The sequence below is a fragment of the Thalassophryne amazonica genome, chromosome 11 (genome assembly GCF_902500255.1).
Source record: "Thalassophryne amazonica chromosome 11, fThaAma1.1, whole genome shotgun sequence".
NCBI lineage: Eukaryota > Metazoa > Chordata > Actinopteri > Batrachoidiformes > Batrachoididae > Thalassophryne > Thalassophryne amazonica.
The window spans coordinates 4,218,897-4,244,951 of record NC_047113.1 but is presented as its reverse complement, the minus strand read 5'-3'; the positions used below and the strand labels follow the sequence as shown (position 1 = coordinate 4,244,951).

The 26,055-nt window shown below is 43.2% G+C and overlaps 1 protein-coding gene across 2 annotated transcripts in view; it reads right to left on the bottom strand.

The window, feature by feature from the left end:
• Positions 1-360: 360 nt before the first annotated feature.
• Positions 361-26,055, bottom strand: part of smad5 (SMAD family member 5) — a 41,859-nt gene continuing 16,164 nt past the window's right edge. For both annotated transcript variants that reach the window (XM_034181429.1, XM_034181430.1), the window contains 6 exons: positions 19,600-20,551; positions 5,774-6,061; positions 3,345-3,452; positions 1,592-1,813; positions 1,197-1,453; positions 361-1,087 (listed from right to left, as the gene is read on the bottom strand). In XM_034181429.1, coding sequence (XP_034037320.1) covers positions 944-1,087; positions 1,197-1,453; positions 1,592-1,813; positions 3,345-3,452; positions 5,774-6,061; positions 19,600-20,002 — 1,422 coding nt within the window. In that variant the 5' untranslated portion in view covers positions 20,003-20,551 and the 3' untranslated portion in view covers positions 361-943. The remainder of the gene's footprint in view (positions 1,088-1,196; positions 1,454-1,591; positions 1,814-3,344; positions 3,453-5,773; positions 6,062-19,599; positions 20,552-26,055) is intronic.

Below are 26,055 nucleotides of genomic sequence, written 5' to 3'. Positions count from 1 at the left end.
CTAGTGTCCCCCCCCCGTGCTCTGGCTTTATTGTGACCGTTCTGAGCACTTGAAGCTGAAAATCTCCGAACTTTACAAAAAGGTGTAGTTACTGCCACACCTTTTCAGGCAGCCAATCAGAAGGGACAAGACCAGTCACCCAAACACCAACAACACAGAAGCAACTTGTTTTTGCATTCTCTCTGTGTAGTTGGCTGATATGTCACATTAAATATATCACAATAAATGCAAAAAAAAAAGACCCTCATCTGTGATAGCAGATTGGACCGACACCAAGTTCATACTGAGGGTGACTGCTTTTATCACTATGCATTATAAGGTAGTTGTTAGCTGTTCATTGTTGTCAAAAGAACAAATACCTTGAGTAGCAGATTTTATTTGATATTGTTATAGAAAGCACTGAGATAGAAGGTTCTTCTCAGCACTTTTTTTTGCCACAGGGTGGGTGGGGGGGATATATGGACATGGGCCCTAAGACAACATTCTAAGAAGAAGTGTTCAGTAAATTTCCAATTAGTTGAACAGATATGAGGCAGAGCAGTGAAACATTTGTTTCATAAAAGAATGACATAGAGAAACAAAAATGTGAAAAAGATGTAAAACGTAGGAGCTGCGTTTCAAACATGACGGAGCCATCACGTCGAGCCGATGCAGCACCGAGGACTCTGTCATTACCAATACTTGGGTGTTTCTCTCACGCCACATATTTATGTGTAACATCATTCTGTTTCAATAACAAATTAATTCAGGCTATTGTTGTTGCAGGGTTCAATATCGCTCCCCACAGCAAGTGTAAACAGTTCAGCCATTAGGCCTCCTTAAATTATATATAAAAAAAAAACATTGGGGGTGGGAGGACTTAAAAACTTCCACTTAAAAGTAAATTTTAAAAAAGTAAAAAACAAAAAACAAACAAAAAAAACAATTGGCCAATCATCCATCATTAGGACACCGAGGAGATAGGATTGAGAGGGGAACCCATCTGTGTTAGCACCTTGTCCAGCCACTGGAGGGGCCCGTGGAGGTGCACCTCAATCCAGCAAGGGGTACTAGTGACATCTTGTCTGTGGTACTCAGCCCCCCAGCCCTGCAAGAAAAATCACTGCTCAATTAAGAAGGCATGCTGCAAGTTACAATGAATGAAACAATGTCACTGGTGCAACTCTTTATGTTTACATTCATGGCCAAATTCTTACCTTGACAAAGCTCATCCTGATCGTACACATCTTGGTGAGCTCATAGACTGCCTCAAAGCCGTGGTTGACAGATTGTGCCAGAAGTTGAGCAAACTCCTGATTATTGAAAATTTTAAGGCTGCAACCACTGGGGATCTTGCAGACGGTGGTGGGGTGGAAGCCGTGGTGATAATTACAGTTACGGCTCTGGACAAAGATGCTGGTGTCACTCAGGCACTCTGCATACACCTCCCCTCCCACATAGTACAGGTGCACTCCTAGTTAGAAGACAAAGGCAACTGATGCACAAAATATTCAAATGACAAATTACTAACTGAAACAGAAAAATCATTAGCCTTGCAACTGTTGTTGGGAATCCTTTGTAAAGAGGATTTGACCCTTATGATTAAACATACCTTTGCCAATGTGTCGACGGGTGTTCTCGATTGTGGAGTTGCGGTTGACGTTAGATAGCAGTCCGAGGCAGAAACGGTTCTTGTTGTTTGAAGGGTCAGTGAAGCCATCCACAAGTACACTAGTTGAAGAGGCGTGATAGGCCTCGCCAACACGATTGTTGAGCTCATAGTAGACGATCGAGCACCAGTGGCTTGGCTCTTCATACTCCACTGGCTGCACATCTGAAGAAGTTCATGATAACAGAAAAGTCATCCACACAATGTTTTAAAGATGCAACACACAGTTAACATGCACAGAGCAGATTTAGACTGAGATTTACTACTTTTGATAAAGATGGTGACCATGTTTGGGATTTTGTGTTTGTTTGTGCGTTTGTCTTGTGTGAGTGTTGTTAGAAGGAAAGGTGATGTAACACAGTGGTAAACATACCACTGTCCCAGCTTTTTTGAAACATGTTGCAGGCATCCATTTCAAAATGAGCAAATATTTGCACAAAAACAATAAAGTTTATCAATTTGAACATTAAATATCTTGTCTTTGTGGTGTATTCAGTTGAATATAGGTTGAAGAGGATTTGAAAATCATTGTATTCTGTTTTAATTTACATTTTACACAACATCCCAACTTCATTGGAATTGGGGTTGCAATACTACAATTTACTGCTTTTGATAAAGATGACAGTGTTTGGAGTTTAATTTTTTATTTATTTATTTTTCGTGCATTTGCTTTGGTTTTGTGATCCTGGAAATGCCGTTTGTATGACTTGACCTTTGAACTTACCCAGCTGCCCCTGCAGTACTTAAACATGAACCTGGCTTATGGGCCACTTTCAATCATCAGAGCTCTGATAATGACTTTGTGGTGACACTGTAACTTCACTTCATTGTTTAATTTTCAGTTGAAGTGTATCATAGTGTATCATAGCAGTGGTGTGATGACAACCACTTGGTTTTAAATGTCAATAAAACCAAGGAAATGATTCTGGATCCAAGGACTGTTGGGGACCATACTCCTGTGGTCATACATGGTATTCCCATTGACCAGGTCAACTCATACAAGTACTTGGGGCTGCACATAGACAATACCTTCAGCTGGACTGCACATGTGGACAGTTTGTGCTCCCGATTCCATCAAAGACTTTATTTCCTTCATAGACTTCGTTTGTATGGAGTCAATCAGAAAATTATGTTGTTGTTTTACCAGGCAGTGTTAGAGAGCCTAGTTAGGTATGGCATGACTGCCTGGTACGGCAATCTTTCTGTACAATTTAAAACGAAACTTAACAGACAAATTGATGATGCAATGAAGATAATCGGAAAGAAACAATATCAGTCCCTCAGTTCACTCTATGAAGAGTCTGTTTTGAAAGCAGCTCAGAGGATACTGATGGATTCAGTTCATGTTCTTCACGCAGAGTACACTCTCCTTCCTTCTGGGAGAAGGTACAGAGTTCCTCGGAGTAGACTGAATAGATTTAAAAATTCATTCGTCCCCATGTCTATTAAATTGTTAAACAATAATGTTTAAAATTGGAATTATGCAATATTTATGGTGTTTCTCCTGACTCCTGTCATGTTAATTTGTTATGGATGTGGTTGTGTTTTTATCTGTATTGCTTGTTTTCTCTTTTCTTGTAAGGCACATAGCATGAGTCCAAAACAAATTTCCCTGAGGGGACAATAAAGTGTATCGTATCGTATCGTATATAATCACGTTCTGTGTTAAATGCTTATGTGTGCTCCCACTCCTCACCTCCTCTGGCCATGTTTTGCGGCACCAGGCTGCTGCTTGTGTCCATTGACTGGCTGTCCTGGCCCAGCTGCTCATCAGGAGGCATGTAAGCTGGAGGTGGAGTGTCGGCTGAAACATGAAGATGAAGAGTTAAGCCTTGTCCACATGGATACAAAACAATCTTTGTTTTCAAATAGTGTTCCGTAAGCACAGCAACGTTTCAAGATTTAACCGTGTCCACACTAAAATGCTCAAAACGCCCAAAAATCTGTAGTACATATGCCAGACCTGTAGGTGGCATTGTATGTTTTGTGTGTGCATTTTTCCTTCATTCATTCAACTTTCTACAGCTGGAAAACAGCAGAGAAAGAGAAGCTACAAGCTAAAAATGAGCTAAATATTAAATGATTCATTTTCCACACTTCAGTTTGAGTCTCTCTTGTGTGCACACACGTATGTGCGTGTGCATTTCTCCCCATTCAAGCGGTCGGCATAAAATCAGCAGAAAAATAACTACTGAATAATTAGCACCTTTCACTAGACTATTTATGGTCGGAAAACAACACAGCCATGAAAAATACTTTTATTTTTTAACCGCTGCAGGGACTGAAAGAAAGTCGCATGACTGTTGTCTGGTTCAGAAAACTCACTTTTGTCCTGGAGCGCCATACGAAAAAATTCTGGACTTGACAATGACCGGAGTACCACACGGAAGAAACGTCTGGATTTTACTAAGACTGGAGCTCCACACGGAAAATGAAAAAAGAAAACTGATGGTGAGTCTACATAAACATGTGCCCTTTGGTATGCTTATGTATTTTGGGTCAAGGATGAACTCTGCGAAAACAAAAAGTTGATAGCATGAATATTTTTGGAGAAATTAGCGATATTAGCGAACAATGAATGTTGTGCTGCAATGCACCATGGGAGTTTGGAGTTTTATGTTATTGTAGTTCATGTTAGTTTAACAGTGCTGTTAGAGTTATTGCTTTATTGTGTTTTTGTAGTTGAATTGGTTTAGTCAGTTTAGTTAAGTGTCATGTAGCTGTTACCATGACTGAGTTAAGCGTCATGCTCCTGCTACCATGAGTAAGAAGTGCAGTGCATCTGATGTCTTTCGGCAATGTCTGTTTGTGGGTGTGTAAAAATAAAAGCACCTGCTTGCAACAGAATGACAAAAAGCACTGTGTGCATGTGTATAACGTCGATCACGGACAAACTGGGAAAAGCTGTCATTTATCGATTGGCATACTTACGTATTTTGGGACAAGGATGAATGCCGCTAAACGGAACATTGATAAGACTAATATTTTGGGGGAAACTATACGGACATTACCTAACGACACTGAACAATGGACAGTAATTACATTCTGGACTCGCATGCCATTCAGCAGGGGACAATAAATCAACTATATATTAAAAGCGTGCGTGCGTGCATGATTTTATTTAGTAAGTTCAATGTAAGCACATAATATAGTTGTAAATACATTAAAAATACATGGATGACACAAGAAAGTGGAAACACTTATTTCCATTGTGGTCCATTTAAAAATCAAATGACAAAACAGAAGTAATAGTAAAATGCTGCTGCTGCTAATAATAATAATACTAATACTACTAATAATAATACTAATAATAATAATAGTGTGCAGGGATGGGTAATGAAAACCAGTTCTCGTTAAGAATCGATAAAAAATTATTTGATCCACCAACATCAATAGCCTTTTTACTTAACGATTCCGTTATCGGTCCTTCAGTTCACATCACGCCAGAGCGGCCTCTGTTTTTGAGGGTGTGAAAATGATAATTTCTCTACGTTGATTGTAGACCCGTTGCTTCTGCAGCAGGTCAAGCTTGAAGCAGCGACTCGCTGCTTTTCAGAAGCAGCAGGCCTGCAAGTTCTTCATTAACACCCCCCCCAAACTATAAAAAAATTCCAATTGTGACTCACCTTTGTGCTGATTAAAGTCACTAACTGGTACTCTTGTCTTGTTGCAGGCAAGAAATGAGAATCGTCCTCCATGCCACACCGGAGTTTTTAATCTGTTCATTAACTTTTCGTGTCAGGCTCATGGCAGTTTAAAAAAATGCACATGCACACGATAAATCCAAACTGAATGCATTGTACAGAAATGTGGAAAAAGGATTAATTTAATATGGTTTTGTCTGCTGTGATATCAGCTTGTTAGCTGATGCTACTGGTTGTCGAACTAACAGTAATCAGGCTGCAGATTGGCTTCAATATTCTACTGGCTGCAAAAAAATTAATTGAATGATGAATAGCTGTGGTTAGACAGGTGGTGCTGTGACATAATCTTTTCAGAAATATTCTTGTGTTCAAGATCAAGTATTGTTGACTTGAGTTTTTGCAACACACATATGTAAGCACAAAATATATTCACTGTGGTGAATAATTCACCATTTCCATGTCAATATTTAAAAGTCTGTACCTGGAAGCTGGAATGGACTGGAAGGTCCAGAGCTGGCAGGAGAATTGGGATAAGTACCACTGCTAGCTGGGGATGGTGGGTATGGAGAGTTGGGTGAGATTGGAAAAGAGCCGCCTCCACCACTGTTGTTGCTGTTGCCACCCCCACTGTGTGGCTGCTGGAACGACTCTGGGAAGGTAGCGTTCAGGGGCATGTGTGGCTCATTGTGAGTGAGGTTGCGAAACTGTACCAGCAAGCTGTGCTGTGGGTTGAATTCGCTGTGTCGTGGTACCAAGACAGGAGGGAGCACTGAATGGCAAAAAGAAAAGCCAATTAATTACCACGTAGACAGCAACACACAAAATTCTCATAAGAAATTCTGTTTCCTGCATGGCTGCGCTTAGGTTTGAGCACATGTCCATTTTACCAACACATCCTTTTATTATCAATCAAATGAAGCCAATGTTGGAGAGCAGTTCATCATCAGACTTAGAAAAAGAAAGAAGACGTCATCACAGGGCACATTATCTCACCTGCAATTAGCAGGTGAAGCACATGATTCCCGGAATAAACAGTTGAGTCAGCAAAATTTCCAACATCACAAAAATTACTACATGTTCAGCCTTGAAATCTTTAAATTCTGATAAAGTGGACCTCTGTTCATGCGTGTAGCACCTCACACTCAGCTCTGTGTGTGTGAGGCGCTACCATAGAGTTCACAAAAACTGGACAGAGTCTGTGTGAGGTCACCCATTAGTTTTCTATAGAGACTCCGTGTCATACAATGACATGCGTGACAGTTTTCAAATTCTCTGTCTCTGGATTTTGCTTTATTATGGACTAATTTGATCCTCAAGAAGCTTTTCTTTCTACAATCATCACCTTGGTGCGTTCATCTCTAACTTGTCAACTAGTGTAGATAACATTCTGATCATTGGAGACTTTAACATTCATATAAATAAGCCTTCTGATCCCCACTGCAAATCATTTATGGAAATTGTGGATGCATTAGGATTTTGGCAATGCATTTGGGATTCGACGCACATTAGTGGAAATACCCTGGATCTGGTTCTCGCATGTGGTATTGCTGTCACGAATATTGACATCATGCCTCTTACATCAGTGGTGTCTGATCACTCACTTATTAAGTTTACAGTTTCGCTGCCGTGTTAAGTGGAACAACAACCTTATATATCATTATGGCGATGCATCAACTCCTCAACTAAGATTGAACTCGAAGCTAGACTGCCTGATGTCTTAGCTTCACATTTGACAAATATCCAGTCAGTAGACAAACTTGTGGATAGTTTAAACTCAGTGCTCAAAACTACACTCGACATGATTGCACCACCTGTGTTAAAACTGCGCTCCCCCAAATCACAGTCACCTTGGTTCAATGATTATCTGCGTGACCTCAAGCATAAAGCAAGAGGTCTAGAACGGAAATGGCGCCGTTCAACATTAGAAGTATTTCACCTTGCATGGCGTGATGCTATCTTAGACTATAAGCATGCATTATTGGCTACAAAGCGGACTTACTACTTTGATTTGATCAACAAAAACAAGCATAACTCAAAGTTCTTGTTCGACACGGTGGCAACACTTATGCATGGACAACCACCTGTAGTTTGCTCTCCTTTTACAGCACAAGATTTCCTGGATTACTTTGGGAAGAAAATAGAAGACATCAGGTTAAACATATCCCAGCATGCCTTAATCCAGCCACTACACCCTGCTATTGAGGTGGGCGCCACTACTGAGGTATTATCTAGATTTACAGAATTTGATAGTATCTCACTAGGCATGCTGACAAATATCGGCCGATATTAAATGTATCATTTTTCTCTAAAATTCTGGAAAAAGTGGTGTCACGGCAGCTCGTAGACTATCTTACTGAGAATAATGTCTTTGAGCCACTGCAGTCTGCTTTTAGAAAATATCATTCCACAGAGACAGCTCTCACTAAAGTGGTGAATGATTTTCTGCTTACAATGGATTCGGACACCACAACGATTCTGTTGCTGTTAGATCTCAGTGCTGCATTTGATACAGTGGATCATCATATTCTACTTGATAGGCTGGAAAATCATTTTGGGATTACTGGGAGTGCCCTTGCATGGCTGACATCATACTTGACCAGTCATTCTCACTGTGTTTTGTACAGTAACACTAACTCTAACCTTAGTGACATGAAATTTGTGGTTCCACAGGGGTCTGTCTTAGGTCCCCTGCTTTTCTCCCTTTATATAGCACCCCTTGGGCACATATTGCGGCGTTTTGGGATTACCTTTCACTGCTATGCAGATGATACTCAGTTAGACATGCCGATAACTGCTGGTAATATCATTCACATAAAATCCTTAGAAGATTGCCTTGCAGCAGTGAGAAGTTGGATGTCTAGAAACTTCCTACTTTTAAACTCTGATAAGACTGAAATGATGGTTCTTGGTCCAGTGAGACATCAGCATCAATTTGACCAGTTAACGCTCAGCCTCGGCTCGTGTGTCCTACATCACATTGACAAAGTGAGGAACCCTGGGGTAATTTTTGATCCTTCGTTGTCCTTTGGCCAACACATTAGAAATATTACTAGGACTGCTTTCTTCCACCTGCGAAATATAGCGAATATTCGTTACATCCTGTCTATCGCTGATGCTGAGACCCTGATCCATGCATTTATCTCTTCTAGACTGGACTACTGCAATGTTCTATTTTCTGGTTTACCGCAGTCTAGCATTAGGGGTCTCCAACTGGTTCAAAATGCTGCAGCCAGACTTTTGACACGAAACAGAAAGTTCGACCACATTACACCCATTTTGGCATCCCTTCAGTGGCTTCCTGTCCCAGTGAGATCAGATTTTAAGGTTCTGCTGCTAACCTATAAAATTATTCATGGATTGGCACCTCCCTACCTAGCTGATCTAATTAAACCTTACGTACCGGCCCGGGCTTTACGTTCTCAGGGTGCAGGTCTACTTTGTGTCCCTAAGGTGAATAAGAAGTCTGCGGGTCACACAGCTTTCTCTTATTGTGCCCCTGTTCTGTGGAATGATCTCCCTGCATCAATAAAACAGAATCTGTGGACACTTTCAAGTCCAGACTTAAGGCGCACTTATTTTTCCTTTCGTATAGCTAGCATACCATAGTTCTACATTTTTCACTCAATTCATTTTATTAGGAAATGGAGCGGGCCACGGCCTCAACTTTACCTAAATTCTGGGTCTTTTAGTGAAGCTCAGGGCTAGTGGCCGGTGATCACCTTAGTATTTCCTGTTTTTCTTGTTTAATGCTGGCGGCAAATTATACTGTATTTCTTGTCTTTCTAATGCCTGATTCTGTTTTTTCTCTCTGTTTAAGGTGCAGCTCCATCCAGAGATGGGAGATGTATTTATGCTGGAGACCCTCCTGTCCTGTGCACCAACAGCATTTCCTGTATGTTCGTTTTATGAATTGTTCTGTAATTTGTATCTGTATCATGGCCCAAGCAGAGGGTCACCCCTTTGAGCCTGGTCTGCTTGAGGTTTCTTCCTCAGAGGGAGTTTTTCCCTTACACTGTTGCTCTGGGGGTTGGTAACTCTGTTGTGAATTGGCACTATATAAGTAAAAATAAATTGAAATATATATATATAAGTGGCCATTTTTAAGAGAATATGAATGACAACACAAAAACTTTTTTTCACTCATGGTTAGTGGTTGGGTGAAGCCATTTACTGTCAAACAACTGTTTCCTCTTTTTAAATCAAAATGACAAGAGAACTACCCAAATGAACCTGATCAAAAGTTTAGATACCCCTGTTCTTAATACTGTGTATTGCCCCTTTAACATCACTGACAGCTTGGAGTCTTTTGTGGTGGTTGTGGACGAGGCTCTCTGATGGTGAAGCTGCCACTGAATATGCCTTGGACTTTATTTACATCAGTTACAAAGAAATAAAAACAATATGGCACTCTATAGTAAATCAGCATGTAGTAGACAGTTCTCAAACTGCGCCTGAAGGAGAAGAGTGAGGAAAGCCACCAAGACACCCAGACAACCCAGGAGAAGTTATAGGCTTACGTGGCTGTGATTGGAGAAATTGTGCACAGCGCAAGGTTTATATAGACAGATTAGATAGACAGATATAGATATATAGATAGACAGAGCCTCTGAGGCAAAATTCTGTCTGAAGAGGTGGTGGGCCGATGCACAAGAATGGCCAATGTCACGTATATCAGAACACCAAATTCAATAAAATGTTTAATTTTAATCACATCAAATATATCACGAATAGCTCACTTATCTCCATTTTATGTCCTTTACTCATTTATTAAATGTATTCCATGTAATTTCATTTAATTTCAGGTGGGCATTTAACCAGCTTTCTTCAAACAAGAGTCATGAGGAGATGACGTATTTGGTACGAGACCTCTTTGGAAGATCTTTGAGTAATGTTGGAATGATTTTAGATTTTAAGAAGGATGACAATTATAGGCACTGTAATTAATTAATGTATTATTTTGACAGTCATCATATATAATATTAGAGCTGGGCATCGATTCAAATTTCAAAAATCGATATGATTCTTAAGATTCAGAATCGATTATTTCGATTCGATTCAATACAATCCAATTGATTTGGGTTAGTGTTATTAAAACCATATTTGAGCTGTTACCCAATTGTCTAGTTATGCAACATAACGCTAGTATTATATTGACAATTGACAGCAAATTAATGAAGTATTGGCAGTTAATAATAATAGCTACAAGACTGATGGCAAGGACCATGTCCCTCCCAGAATGACAGAGTAGTGTTTTTTTTATTTTACAAACATATTGAAGGGCAGAACTACTGAACAGATCCAGGGCAGCCAAAAGAGGGCACCAGGGATACCTGGTTTATTGACCCTGACAGATACATTTCTACACCCTTCCATGTTTTGCCTGATGCCTTGTTTCATTTGGCTTTAAAGTAAGGCTGTAACAAAAATCCCCCTCGAACCGCCACCTTATTGTGGTGGGGGAGTTTGCGTACCCGGATGATCCTAGGAGCTATCAATCAATCAATCAATTTTTTTATATAGCGCCAAATCACAACAAACAGTTGCCCCAAGGCGCTTTATATTGTAAGGCAAGGCCATACAATAATTATGTAAAACCCCAACGGTCAAAACGACCCCCTGTGAGCAAGCACTTGGCTACAGTGGGAAGGAAAAACTCCCTTTTAACAGGAAGAAACCTCCAGCAGAACCAGGCTCAGGGAGGGGCAGTCTTCTGCTGGGACTGGTTGGGGCTGAGGGAGAGAACCAGGAAAAAGACATGCTGTGGAGGGGAGCAGAGATCGATCACTAATGATTAAATGCAGAGTGGTGCATACAGAGCAAAAAGAGAAAGAAACAGTGCATCATGGGAACCCCCCAGCAGTCTACGTCTATAGCAGCATAACTAAGGGATGGTTCAGGGTCACCTGATCCAGCCCTAACTATAAGCTTTAGCAAAAAGGAAAGTTTTAAGCCTAATCTTAAAAGTAGAGAGGGTGTCTGTCTCCCTGATCTGAATTGGGAGCTGGTTCCACAGGAGAGGAGCCTGAAAGCTGAAGGCTCTGCCTCCCATTCTACTCTTACAAACCCTAGGAACTACAAGTAAGCCTGCAGTCTGAGAGCGAAGCGCTCTATTGGGGTGATATGGTACTAAGAGGTCCCTAAGATAAGATGGGACCTGATTATTCAAAACCTTATAAGTAAGAAGAAGAATTTTAAATTCTATTCTAGAATTAACAGGAAGCCAATGAAGAGAGGCCAATATGGGTGAGATATGCTCTCTCCTTCTAGTCCCCGTTAGTACTCTAGCTGCAGCATTTTGAATTAACTGAAGGCTTTTTAGGGAACTTTTAGGACAACCTGATAATAATGAATTACAATAGTCCAGCCTAGAGGAAATAAATGCATGAATTAGTTTTTCAGCATCACTCTGAGACAAGACCTTTCTAATTTTAGAGATATTGCGCAAATGCAAAAAAGCAGTCCTACATATTTGTTTAATATGCGCACTAAATGACATATCCTGATCAAAAATGACTCCAAGATTTCTCACAGTATTACTAGAGGTCAGGGTAATGCCATCCAGAGTAAGGATCTGGTTAGACACCATGTTTCTAAGATTTGTGGGGCCAAGTACAATAACTTCAGTTTTATCTGAGTTTAAAAGCAGGAAATTAGAGGTCATCCATGTCTTTATGTCTGTTAGACAGTCCTGCAGTTTAGCTAATTGGTGTGTGTCCTCTGGCTTCATGGATAGATAAAGCTGGGTATCATCTGCGTAACAATGAAAATTTAAGCAATACCGTCTAATAATACTGCCTAAGGGAAGCATGTATAAAGTGAATAAAATTGGTCCTAGCACAGAACCTTGTGGAACTCCATAATTAACTTTAGTCTGTGAAGAAGATTCCCCATTTACATGAACAAATTGTAATCTATTAGACAAATATGATTCAAACCACCGCAGCGCAGTGCCTTTAATACCTATGGCATGCTCTAATCTCTGTAATAAAATTTTATGGTCAACAGTATCAAAAGCAGCACTGAGGTCTAACAGAACAAGCACAGAGATGAGTCCACTGTCTGAGGCCATAAGAAGATCATTTGTAACCTTCACTAATGCTGTTTCTGTACTATGATGAATTCTAAAACCTGACTGAAACTCTTCAAATAGACCATTCCTCTGCAGATGATCAGTTAGCTGTTTTACAACTACCCTTTCAAGAATCTTTGAGAGAAAAGGAAGGTTGGAGATTGGCCTATAATTAGCTAAGATAGCTGGGTCAAGTGATGGCTTTTTAAGTAATGGTTTAATTACTGCCACCTTAAAAGCCTGTGGTACATAGCCAACTAACAAAGATAGACTGATCATATTTAAGATCGAAGCATTAAATAATGGTAGGGCTTCCTTGAGCAGCCTGGTAGGAATGGGGTCTAATAGACATGTTGATGGTTTGGAGGAAGTAACTAATGAAAATAACTCAGACAGAACAATCGGAGAGAAAGAGTCTAACCAAATACAGGCATCACTGAAAGCAGCCAAAGATAACGATACGTCTTTGGGATGGTTATGAGTAATTTTTTCTCTAATAGTTAAAATTTTGTTAGCAAAGAAAGTCATAAAGTCATTACTAGTTAAAGTTAATGGAATACTCAGCTCAATAGAGCTCTGACTCTTTGTCAGCCTGGCTACAGTGCTGAAAAGAAACCTGGGGTTGTTCTTATTTTCTTCAATTAGTGATGAGTAGAAAGATGTCCTAGCTTTACGGAGGGCTTTTTTATAGAGCAACAGACTCTTTTTCCAGGCTAAGTGAAGATCTTCTAAATTAGTGAGACGCCAGTGAGCTATGTTGTCGGGGGCTTCATGCCCCTGGTAGGGTCTCCCATGGCAAACAGATCCTAGGTGAAGGGTCAGACTAAGGGCAGTTCAGAAGCTCCTATGACCATTGCAATATCAAGGACTGAGACGTTGCCTGGTATGGCGGAGCCGTGGTCCCACCCCGGAGCCAGTCCTGGGGCTGGGGCTCGCGCCTGGTGGTCGGGCTTTAGCCCACAGGACCCGGTCGGGCTCAGCCCGAAAGAGCATCGTGGGCCCGCCCTCCTGTGGGTTCACCACCTGCAGAGGGGGCCATGGGGGTCGGGTGCAGACAGGACTGGGTAGCAGTTGAGGGTGGGTGGCCCGACGGCCCGGTCCACGCTCACATCCTCTGGCTGTTGGGATGTGGAACGTCACCTCGCTGGGGGGGGGGAAGGAGCCTGAGCTTGTGCGGGAGGTTGAGAGGTACCGACTAGAGGTAGTCGGGCTCAACTCCACACAGCTTGGGTGTTGGTACCCAACTCGAGAGGGGCTGGGCGCTCCACTTCTCTGGTGTTGCCTGCGGGGAGAGAAGGCAAGCTGGTGTAGCATTGTTCATTGCTCCCCAGCTCTGTCGCCATGTGTTGGAGTTCACCCTGGTGAACGAGAGGGTCATGTCCCTACACCTTTGGGTCGGGGACAGGTCTCCCACTATTGTCTCGGCCTACGGGCCGAGCGGCAGCGCAGAGTACCCGACCTTCTTGGAGTCCCTGGGAGGGGTACTAGATAGTGCTCCGACTGGGGACTCCATTGTTCTCCTGGGGGACTTCAACGCCCACGTGGCGGCGACAGTGAGACCTGGAGGGGAGTGATCGGGAAGCACAGCTTCCCCGATCTGAACCCAAGTGGTGTTCAGTTGTTGGACGTCTGTGCTAGCCACAGTTTGTTCATCACAAACACCATGTTCGAGCACAAGGGTGTCCATAAGTGCACACGGCACCAGGACACCCTGAGCCGGAAGTCGATGATCGACTTTGTAGTCGTATCATCTGACCTTCGGCCATGTGTCTTGGACGCCCGGATGAAGAGAGGGGCTGACCTGTCGACCGATCACCACCTTGTGGTGAGTTGGATCCGCTGGGAGGGGAGGAAGCCGGTCAGACCTGGCAGGCCCAAACATATCGCGAGTGTCTGCTGGGAATGATGAACAGTGAGGTCTTCAACTCCCACCTCCGGGAGAGTATGTCCCAGATCCTGGTTGGCGACATGGAGTCAGAGTGGACCATGTTCTCCACCTCCATTGTCGATGCGGCCGCTCCTAGCTGTGGTCACAAGGTCTCTGGTGCCTGTCGCAGCGGCAATTGCTGAACCGGTGGTGGACGCTGGAGGTAAGGGATACCATCAAGCTGAAGAAGGAGTCCTACTTGTCTTTGTTGGTAAGTGGGACCCCGGAGGCAGCTGACAGGTACCGGCAGGCCAAGCGTGCCGCAGCCCGTGCGGTCGCAGAGGCAAAGGTTCGGGTCTGGGAAGAGTTCGGGGAGGCCATGGAGGACTATCGGTCGGGCTCGAAGAAATTCTGGCAAACCGTCCATCACTTCAGGAGGTGGAAACGGCTCTCCGCCAATACTGTCTATAGTGCGGGTGGGGAGCTGCTGACCCTGACTGGGGATGTTGTCGGGTGGTGGAAGGAATACTTCGAGGATCTCCTCAATCCCATCGTCACGTGTTCCAAAGAGGAAGCAGACTGGGGACTCAGAGGTGGACTCATCCATCACCCAGGCCAAAGTCATCGAGGTGGTCAGAAAGCTCCTTGGTGACAAGGCTCATGGGGTGGATGAAATCCGTCCTGAGCACCTTAAGTCTCTGGATGTGTGGGACTGTCTTGGTTGACACGCCTCTGCAACATCCCATGGCGGTCGGGGACAGTGCCTCTGGATTGGCAGACCGGGATGGTGGTCCCTCTGTTTAAGAAGGGGGACCGGAGGGTGTGTTCCAATTACAGGGGGATCACATTCCTCAGACTCCCCAGTAAGGTCTAATCCAGAGTACTGGAGAGGAGAATTCGACCGATAGTCGAACCTCGGATTCAGGAGGAGCAGTGTGGTTTTCGTCCTGGTCGCGGCACACTGGACCAGCTCTACACCCTCCATCAGGTCCTCGAGGGTTCATGAGAGTTCGCCCAACCAGTCCACAAGTACTTTGTGGATGTGGAGAAGACATTCGACCGTGTCCCTAAAGGCACCCTGTGGGGGGACCGGGGTCTTTTGCTAAGGGCTATCTGGTCCCTGTACAACTGCAGCAGGAGCTTGGTTCGCTGCTGTCCTTTGTCACCGGTTCTGTTCATTACCTTTATGGAAAGAATTTCTAGGTGCAGCCAGGGTGTAGAGGGGGTCTGGTTTGGGAACCACAGAATCTCATCTCTGCTGTTTGCGGACGATATGGTTCTGTTGGCTTCATATCAAATCAGGACCTTCAGCATGCACTGGGGCGGTTTGCAGCCGAGTGTGAAGCGTCCAGGATGAAAATCAGCACCTCCAAATCCGAGGCCATGGTTCTCAACCGGAAAAAGGTGCCTTGCCCTCTTCAGGTCGGTGGAGTGTCCTTGCCTCCAGTGGAGGAGTTTAAGTATCTTGGGGTCTTGTTCACGAGTGAGGGACGGATGGAGCGTGAGATCGACGGATGGATTGTTGCAGCGTCTGCAGTGATGCGGTCGCTGTATCGGACCGTCGTGGTGAAGAGAGAGCTGAGCAGGGGGGCAAAGCTCTCGATTTACCGATTGATCTACGTTCTGACCCTCACCTATGGTCATGAGATTTGGCTCATAACCGAAAGAACAAGACTGCGAGTACAAGCGGCCGAGATGTGTTTCCTCCGCAGGGTGGCTGGGCGCTCCCTTAGAGATAGGGTGAGGAGCTCAGTCACTTGGGAGGAACTCGGAGTCAAGCTGCTGCTCTTCCACGTCGAAAGGAGCCAGCTGAGGTGGCTCGGGCCTCTTTTCCGGATGACCCCTGGACGCCTCGCTGGAGAGGTGTTCCGGGCACGTCCCATTGGGAGGAGGCTCCAGGGAAGACCCAGGACGTGCTGGAGGGACTACATCTGTCAGCTGGTTTGGGAACGCCTCAGGGTTCCCCCAGAGGAGCTGGGGGAGGTGTGTGTGGGTCGGGAGGTCTGGGCGGCGTTGCTTGAGCTGCTGCCCTCACAACCCGACCCCGGATGAAGCCGAAGAAAATGGATGCATGGATGTAACAAAAAAAAAAAAAAAAACTATGGCTTTACTTCACATAATTTGGCCCTGAAAATGCAGGAAATAGTGTTTCATAGAGTTATAAATTTAAAATTTTCAGTGGGGAAACTGTCCCAGTCCCCCCTACAAACACTCGCGCTTGCAGTGCTGGCTGTGTGGCACGCAGCAGCAGAACGTCTCCCACAGCCGTAAAAAAAAAAAAAAAAAGACTACTGTGTGATGGCGGACTTTTCTCTTTTCTTGCGCGCAACAGACAAAAGTCCCGGTCGGCAAGATTGACATCTTTTAAATAGCTTTGACATAGGTTGATGAAAAAATTGTGGTCCTGCTTCTAAATCAGAACCAACAGGTCCACAATAGAGAAATGATCATTTTCACACTCTCAGAAACAGCGTAACGGCCCAACTGTAGCGCCATTTTTTCAGAGACGCTGTTCCAATGCTGGTGAGAAGTGCATACATATATTTTAATTGGTCGTCGGAATTAAAATGAGAATCAATCTTTATAGTGAGACAAATAAGTATTTTTGAGCCAGAGTCGATTTTGCAAGTTTTCCCACCTACAAAGAATGGAGAGGTCTGTAATTTATATCGTAGGTATATTTAAAAATCAAAATAAAAAAACAAACAAAAAACAAACAAACAAAACAGAAATATCAGAAAATCACACTGTAGCGCCATGTAATGGGACATTGGTGCATGTTTCGGCATGGGTCTGGGCCAACCCTCCACCCCTCCCACACTTGGAGTGTGGGTTTTCAATTCTCAGCATCCATTCAAGATGATGTCACATTTTTTTTAAAAGCAGTATTAAAAAAAAGGACACCCCAGTCCAGCTGGTGTGCGCATCCATGTGTCAGGCTGCAGTTCACCTGTGTTCCAGAGTCATTAAATGCAGTAGTTCTGCATGTACACAGTACAAAGCTGAAAGAAAAAAACAAAAAAAAAAAAAACAATGAAGGAAGAACTACTGTGGAGAGATTTCTCTGTGCCCCCCCCCCCCCAAAAAAAACACACCACAATGAGGTGGCTGCTTTAATTATATACACCTGTACCTGTGTGGATCACCCCCCACACCTCCAAAAAAAACACCTGGACAGTCACCTCTGCGTTTCTTCTCTCTGGCTTTATTGCTTCTGCTTCTTCAGTCATTTTGACACTGGTGATCCAACTCTAACTTTGTGTTCATCCATTATTGTCTGCAAAATCGCTCATTTGTGTGCTTGTGTTCCGTGTAAATGCTCGTCTTCATTTTGACACCGGTGATCCAACTTTTAATTTTGTGTTTATCCATTATTTTCTGCAAAATTGCTCTTTTGTGCGCTTGCATTCTGCGTAAACGCTCGTTTCGAGTCCAAGTCATTGTGCCAGTGCGCACACAGTGGAGCTCATCTGATCCATTATAACAAAATGTTAAATCTATCATAAATATACTTTTACAGCTGCTTATAAAGAAGAAATGAACATGCAACAGTTTTAACCAAGCTATTACAATCAAAAACATTACAAATAATTACCTTTGGGCTGGTCCAAATACGTTCACCACCTCATGCAAAAAAGCTCCAGTTGTAATGTCTTCTGTGATTCCAGAAGGAATTTGAGTGTTTTCAACATCCAAACTGTGACAGAAAATGATTAATCCGCTCCAAAATAATTATTTTATATACAGGGTCCGGAGCACAAAGCAGGTGGGATTGTCACAACGAAGTGGGCGAGAAGGCCGAGCTAAATAGTCGGTCCTGCCCTCGTAGCCGCCAGGTGCTCAGATAATGGGCTTTTAACTGCCTCGTCCTCACCACAAACATGCCTCTAAAATCATCATTTGCCCTTGTAGTACCTTGTACACAAACTACCTCACGCGCTTGTTGCAAAATTTTGAACTTCTTGAAATTAGCGCCACTCTCAGAGATGAGCCGCATTAGCTGAACATTCTGGCTGTAAGAGCCACTATTCTCCCCCATTTGTCCAATAACTGGACTCGTACACTGTTAAACCGAACACTCCATTTTAATACAATAATTAAGTTAATGAAACTCAAACTTTGAAAAAAAGTTGTCACTCATTTCCATTAATTAAACTAACTTAAAAATGAATTGTTGTCATAACAACTCAGTTCCTGTAAGTGTATTTAACGTTTTGGTGCATTTAAGTGTTGGTGATGTAATTCCAGTGTATTCCATTCACTCATTTTAATTGAGTTTATGCAATGGGGCCAGCAGGTGTCACTGTGCATTTGTAGTTAGTAAACCTCACTCCTAACAGCTCAAAAGAATTCTCAAGGCCAGAGTTTATCAAGTCTGTCAAACAGCCACTCAAATTGCTTGCCAATCAGGATTGACATAAATCAATAAGGCAAAAATTCAGACCAGTGTTAAACCTAAATGGTTTTGACTTAAATGAAAACTGAGTTATTCCAGATGTAGTAGGTGCTGTCAGCGATCACATTACATGCACAAGTCCAACTGAATCATGCCTCAGACCACATCTGCAAGTTGGTCCAGGCATGGTTAAGCATGCAATTACCAGGCATTGTATGGAGCACTCACACCAGTGGAACAAACTGATGCTTTGAGGGTTAAAAGTGTTCAAACACAGTATGAACTGCCTTGTGAGAGTACACCCTAAACACCATGATCTTACTGAAATGTGAATTTTGTGATGCTCAGCATTAACAATACTGTGCCACCTCGGACGTGGGTCAACACATCCAAAAGGTCAACCATATATATTTCCATTTTCAAATTTGTCTCAGAAATGAGCATGTTCTTCCACTCAACATTTTCACGACTAGTGGATGCAACCTCTGATGATTGACACACAATCTTTACCTTTGAACGCATCAGTGCAGATATGGCAATTCCAAGCCAGCCAATTTCATAATGGCTGGCCTATTATTATCACCTGTGTGTATGTAAAAGAGAGAAAACTTCAAACGCCAAGTCTGTCTCTGCATCTCCCAAACTGGAGTGCCCAAAGTATATAATCTAATGAGTTTAAAAAAAAAGAGCTACTGATATTGATTTTATGTGAAAGGGAGGCAGTGGGTGCATTAGATCTGTGTGATGACAGCCTCCTGACTTTTGAGGACTTGTTTACCAATTCCAAAATTTACATCGTGTTGCAACAAAAGGATGTCCATAAGTCCGTAAAACACTGGTCTTTTACATAATTAGCTCAGGTTTTGTTTCTTTGTTTAACAGAAACAAACGTTAAAACACAAAAATACCTTGCTGAGCTGGGGGTGGGGGAAAGGAGAGATGTAAAAACAGTCTTTAAACAGAAATGGTACGTACCTGGACTCTCCACCCGCTTGTAGTGATATGGGTTGATGCAGACTTCCTTCTGTTTTGAGCCAAATGGGTACTCACACACCTCCAGGGGCTTGAGCTCATGGTGGGACTGGAGATCTGGCCAGCGCCAAACACGGCAATAGATTACATGAGGCAGACCTTTCCTATGGGAAACCTGCAGCCGTCCATCGAGTGATCTTGGAATGGTAACACACTTGCTAGGCTGCCCAGGGCAGCTAAGGGCCTTCTCCAGGTCCTCCATTGCACCTTTCTTCTTCTTCAGCTTTTTCACAAGTGCATCTACTGCCTTCTCCGCCCATTTCTCCTCCTCATCTCCTTGCTTCCAGCCGAGTAAGCGTTTGACTGCTGGGCTTGTGAAAGAGAAGAGACTGGACATGGATGTCATGCTGAAGGCTGTAGTGTTAAAAGTGACAAAGAAATGCTGTTGTGGCTTGCCAATTGCAGAGACACAAACTGGTGGAGTACAACGTGTCCTCTGCTTGCTGATCTCCCCCTATTGTTAGTGTTCTAAAAAAATAAATAATTAAAAACACAAACTACTCCAGTGTGTAAAGACACGTGTGTGTGTGAGAGGTGTAAGGAGCCAGAAGTGATGCAGGGGTGGGGTTGTGGAGAGGAGATGTCAGACTCGTCTCACCAAGGACAGGAAACAGGGGAGGGAGGAAGCGAGCAAGCAGGACGCAGCTGCTGCTGCTGCTCAGGAAGGACCCTGCAGCAAAGCTGTCCGGAGTTGGGTCACAACCATTAAAGGGAGGAAGGAGGGTACACCACACACTATATCAGAACATGTGTTCAAGAGAATGCCTGCAGGAGGATTCACCAGTCAGCTGACAGGGCAAGAACTGAGGAAAGGGACCACGTCTCCAAAAAAACTCCCAGCACTGCTGTCTTGCTGTGAATCTCCAAGTCAGAATATGTTTTAGTCCAGTGGGCTCTGAAAAACACAAGACCAGTGGTTATCAGCTAAACACTCATTTGAGACATTGAGCATATGAAACAAAAGAAGTTCCCAAAAGTAGCAACTTGCATAAAAAAAATTCAATGATTAACTGTGGTGACCGTAGTGGCAGCCACTTCTTTTAGAAAGAGTAACAGAGATGTTCTAAGATAATCTTCACCCATACCAAAATGAAGCCACAAGCCTGGTGAAAATCATGACTGAGGCTGTACAATAAATATTGTACTCACTTGTTTGAACACACAGGGGAGTCTGCTTGTAAATATGCATAAATGAGAGTGGGAGGATGCAAGGGTGCATGTTCACTATTACTTTTGATAGAACGGTCATCAAGTCCCGACTAAATCATAAATGGGTAAAGAGGTTGAGCGTTGGTGAGATCCTGCATGACCTGGGTGGGACGACTGAAACCATTACATGCCTCCATCATAGAGTTTCCATTACCAAACTAGGGCTAACAGGCTAACCTCTTGGTTCAGGTGTTATAGCAAATTTTGGGGACTGGGTGGCGGTTTTCATGTTTGGTTAGGTATGGGTATTTTTTTAAATGGCCCTGTCATTTCCGCAGAAATGGCAGATTAAATGCCCTAAAGTCATCAAGTGACCAATAGTGCCAACAGTCACCAACATTTCTAGCATATCAGAAGTTGAGCAATATGGCTTTTTCAAGCTTAGTAGGGACCAGACAGTTGCTTTGTAAAAATCAGCCGAGGTGTGCAGGTACTTGACTTATGGTAAAATCTACACTGCAGTAAAAGCAGTATGGATGTGAGCCTTTCAGCATCTCACGATTCAATACAAAAAACAATTTTCAATTCAAAATCATTTCAGTACATAGATCTGCTAATTTCAGGATCTACTTAAGTGTGCTGCAGTGTGCTGGGAACGGTGTGGCAAATTATGTCATGAAAGCAAAGTGTGTGTGTATATATATATATATATATATGTGTGTGTGTGTGTGTGTGTTAATTAGAAAAAAGCAATGTACACAAAAGTAAGTCTATGAAAAAAGGTATTCATTTTCCATGACACAATAGAGGCATAAGTCTTTTGAAATGAAACAGGTGATGTATCTAGGTATTCTTTTGGATTCCACTTCTTGTCATTCAGGTTGGGATGTGTTTACTGTGCAGAGTGTTAGATGTTTTGTTTATTTTTATGTCGCATGAAATGTGGAGCCAGAGTCCTTTCAAAATTTTGTCAATTTAACCCACTGGAGTCTTGGATTTCTAGCAATAATGATTAAAGCTGGATTCTGTAATATTCATCATCTATAGATTATTTCTAGCAATAATGATTTAAGCAGAATTCTGTAATACGAGGTCTGTTAGAAAAGTATCCAACCTTTTTATTTTTTTCAAAAATCTGATGGATTTGAATCACGTGTGCTTGCATGAGCAAACCTTGAACCTTCGTGCGCATGCGTGATTTTTTTTCACGCCTGTCGGTTGCGTCATTTGCTTGTAAGCAGCCTTTGTGTGAGGATGGGTGGAGTCTCCCGTCGTTTTTTCTTTGCAAGGAATTGGCGGAACGACTGGAGCAGCGCGACTGCATCAAATTTTGCCACAAACTGGGCGACAGCCAGGTGGAAACCATTCGGATTATTCAGACGGCTTTCGGTGACGATCCTCTGGGCATCACACAGATTAAGCAGCGGTACAACCGGTTTAAAGACGTCCGCACAACGGTGGAGAGCGAGCCAAGCGCAGATCGGCATCAACACGCTGAAATGACCAGATCATTTCCAAAGTGAACTCTGTGGTGATGTGGGACCGTCGTGTGATTATCCGAGAAATAGCGGAAGAGGTGGACATCAGCACTTTTTCGGCACATTCCACTGTGACAGAAGATTTGGCCATGAAAACAGTGGCAGCGAAATTCATCGGCACGAAGCTGATGGCGCAGCAACAGTGCCTCCGTGATGAAGCCTCACAGGACATGAGATTCAAATCCATCAGGTTTTTGAAAAAAAATAAAAAGGTCGGATACTTTTCTAACAGACCTCGTAGATAAACAGAAAAAGAGAATAGATTAAAGCATTAAATTATTGGTTGCCCAGTAACCCTAAAAGTTAAATACCAATGAATACCAATGGTATGTTCCAGTTTTTCCCCTCATAAAATATTCGTACCATTGAATTCAAACAGTCATCATTTGTAGAGAAGCTTGAATCTTCGACTGTACTGGGTTGCTTGACGCGAAGACGTTTCGCTTCAAATCACAGAAGCTTCCTCAGCTAAAATTCTTGCTCTGGTAGTCTGACTTCTGTCTTGACTCTTGTAGAGAAGAATAACAGAAGCTACGTACAAAAGCTGGAGTATTAAACCTAACCAGACCCCTCTTACTGAGAGGCAGACTGCTATTGGCTAGTGATTAAACACTTGCTCTAATTAGCACCTATTGTTCTCTAATTAGCACCATCCTAATGACAGGGTAGCTGTCCCTCCTAACGATGGGACTGACGCCTCTCCTGATGACGTGAATGACTCATTACCATGAACAAAGGACTGAAACTGCTTAAGCCTCTTTCACACTGGGGCTGCTCCCAGTTGCTTCCTGTGGTGTCATGACGACGCAGGAATATCTGCATCAGGTGTGCGCAGCAGGGGGCACAGAGGTGGTGAGAACACAGCCTGCAGGTTCTCTGCACAGAGAAGTCAGAGTGCACAGTTTGGCTGCAGACAGACTGTGCACTTTGACTTCTCTTCTACTTTATATTTGTTCTGTGCAGAGCTGCAGGGCTGTGCTCTGAGTCCTGTTATAGTTTATCTTTCCTCCTTTGACCGCGAGATGCGCGTGAACCGTCCGTAACCAAATGTGGAGAAATCTTGAGTTCTACTTGATGTTGACATGTCCTGTCCCAGGACGTATGTCCTTTTTTGTCCTTTTCTTAACTGTGATGTGAGAGTTTGAGCAGAGAACAAGGAAGTAATGCCTGCAGCCAGACTTTTTTTTTTCTTTTAATTGTTCACATGTGCGGGCGTGAACGAACATCCACGAGTAGACTAGAGATGTCCAGACTTTTTACTGGATATTTCTGGCAATCAGTGTATGAGCAGGACTTTTATGAATTTTATTTAAACACATTTGTGAGAAGAAGAAGCTGCTGCTGCCTCACATTGCCTCTCTTCACCAGACAGCTCCACACAGAGAGGAGCTGAGCTGCAATTAGCATTTTTTTTTCTGTGGTCTTTTTGGTCTTTTTTTTCAGTGTGTAGTTTTTACTGCATTAAGTACATGGTATAACAACAATCCTGTGTGATTTATACTACGGGAACAATGGAACACAGCAGGAATCATAAATTGGCTTCCGAGTCACGCCGGGTAATGCCTCTTTGCACCGACTTGTGCTGGAACCACTTCCTTTCTGCATTGAGCACAGAACGGTGAAAAATTAAACAGGTTTAATTTTTCGGCGTCCGACTTGCTTCCTCCTTTGCGCCCCTCGTGTGGTTGTGGCGCCGAGCTGCATCATCTCGGCACCGAATTGCTTCCATGCGGCGTCGTCATAATGATGCACGGCGCAACTGGGAGCACCCCTGGTGTGAAAGGGGCTTTAGACCTGAGTACCCCATTGTAAACAGGGGACAAAACGTGTCTTAGACCCCCTGGGTTTCAACTGTTTCACATACAATGCCTCCTTCACTCCTCTCTCAAACCATTTCTTTTCTCTGGCTAAGATTTTAACTTCCTTGTCCTCAAACGTGTGGTTAGTGTCTTTAAGGTGGAGATGAACTGCAGACTGAGGTCCACTGATGCCCTCTCTGCAGCGCTGGTATAGCCTTTTGTGCAATGGCTGCTTAGTCTCACCTATGTAGTGTTCGTTAGTGGAGTGCAGAAGTCCCAAAGAACAAAGAGACCAGACAGACAGGAGACGGAGCCAAGAAGAAGAGGAGTGTCTCTCCCTTATTTAGCAGGAGTAGGGGAAACCTACAGAGGATCTTCAGACAGCACAAAATCCCAGTTTACTTTAAACCTGTTAACACCTTGAGACAGAAATTAGTTCACCCTAAGGACATTGCACATCCATGGATCTGCCTGTAGTAATTCCCCCTAAACAGGAAATACTACTGAGAGGCAGACTGCTATTGGCTAGTGACTAAACACTTGTTCTAATTATCACCTATTGTGCTCTAGTTAGCACTAGAGATGTGAATCTTACAACTCACGATTCAGTTCGATTCCAATTCTTGGGGTGACGATTCGATTCAGAATCAATTTTCGATTCAAAGACCTCTGAGAAATAGTTATATTACTTAAAAAATGGTTATGTTTAAGAAAATGCAGCTTTACAAGGTTGATCAAGTGATTCTAAAGATGTAAATTTACTTATCTGCTTTGCTCGTTCAGAGTTGGCTGGCAGTTTAGCGAAGTGATAGCGTGTGCGCTGGTCAGTAGTCGGCAGAGACCGCTGCTCCGCTTCCTTTAGTTCCGGGTGATAGCGTAGCATGTGGGCTTGTGGATTTGAAGTGTTTCCGAAGTACTTGACTTTTATTTTGCAGATTTTGCACACTGCATAAGTCATGTCAAACTTCTTACGCAGCAAGAAGGAGCTTTAAGACACTAACCACACGTTTGAAGACAAGGAAGTTAAAATCTTAGCCAGCGAAAAGAAACGGTTTGAGAGAGGCCAATAGCAGTCTGCCTCTCAGTAGGAGGGGTCTGGTTAGGTTTAAAACTCCAGCTTTGTACGTAGCTTCTGTTATTCTTCTCTACAAGAGTCAAGACAGAAGTCAGACTACCAGAGCAAGAATTTTAGCTGAGGAAGCTTCTGCGATTTGAAGCGAAACGTCCTTGCGTCAAGCAACCCAGTCCAGTTGAAGATTCAAGCTTCTCTACTATGGAACCCACCTGGACAACTGAGAGCCTTCACAGATTCATTATTTGTATACAGTCCGTTTGCATGAGGACTGCAGCTTTCAGCCAATCACTGGACAGTATTAATGGACATATTTCAACTTATGAGTAACTTACATGAAGCGTGTATCAACAATTGCATAAGTTAACTACAACTTATGCCCCGCACAAACATATAAGTCATATGCTGGCATATGTCGAAATACTGTGCATGCCCAAAATCTTTCAAGGTACTTGGTGTATTACAGCATATATCAGCATGCTCTTAACTTATACAAAACTTGCGCATAACTTATTAAACGTACGCCAGCATTTTCAATAGTTGGCATGCACTGGCTAAATCGTCAAGGTGTGACAGGTAACCTGGTAACAGCGTCTGTCATTCACTGCTTGTGTGATTAAGCTGCGCCATGTTACATTATCTCGGATCAGGACACAAAAATGTGAGACTTACTCTCTACTGTGGCATCTCAGAGATGTTTCTACACAATTTTATAAACATCGTGAAAAACAAACAAAAATAATCCTTTCAAGTTTCCTGGCAGTTTGCAAACCAACAGAGTGTATTACCACCATCTACTGTTTGGGTGGGTGTGGAGTATTAATGGATTCTGACATATGCT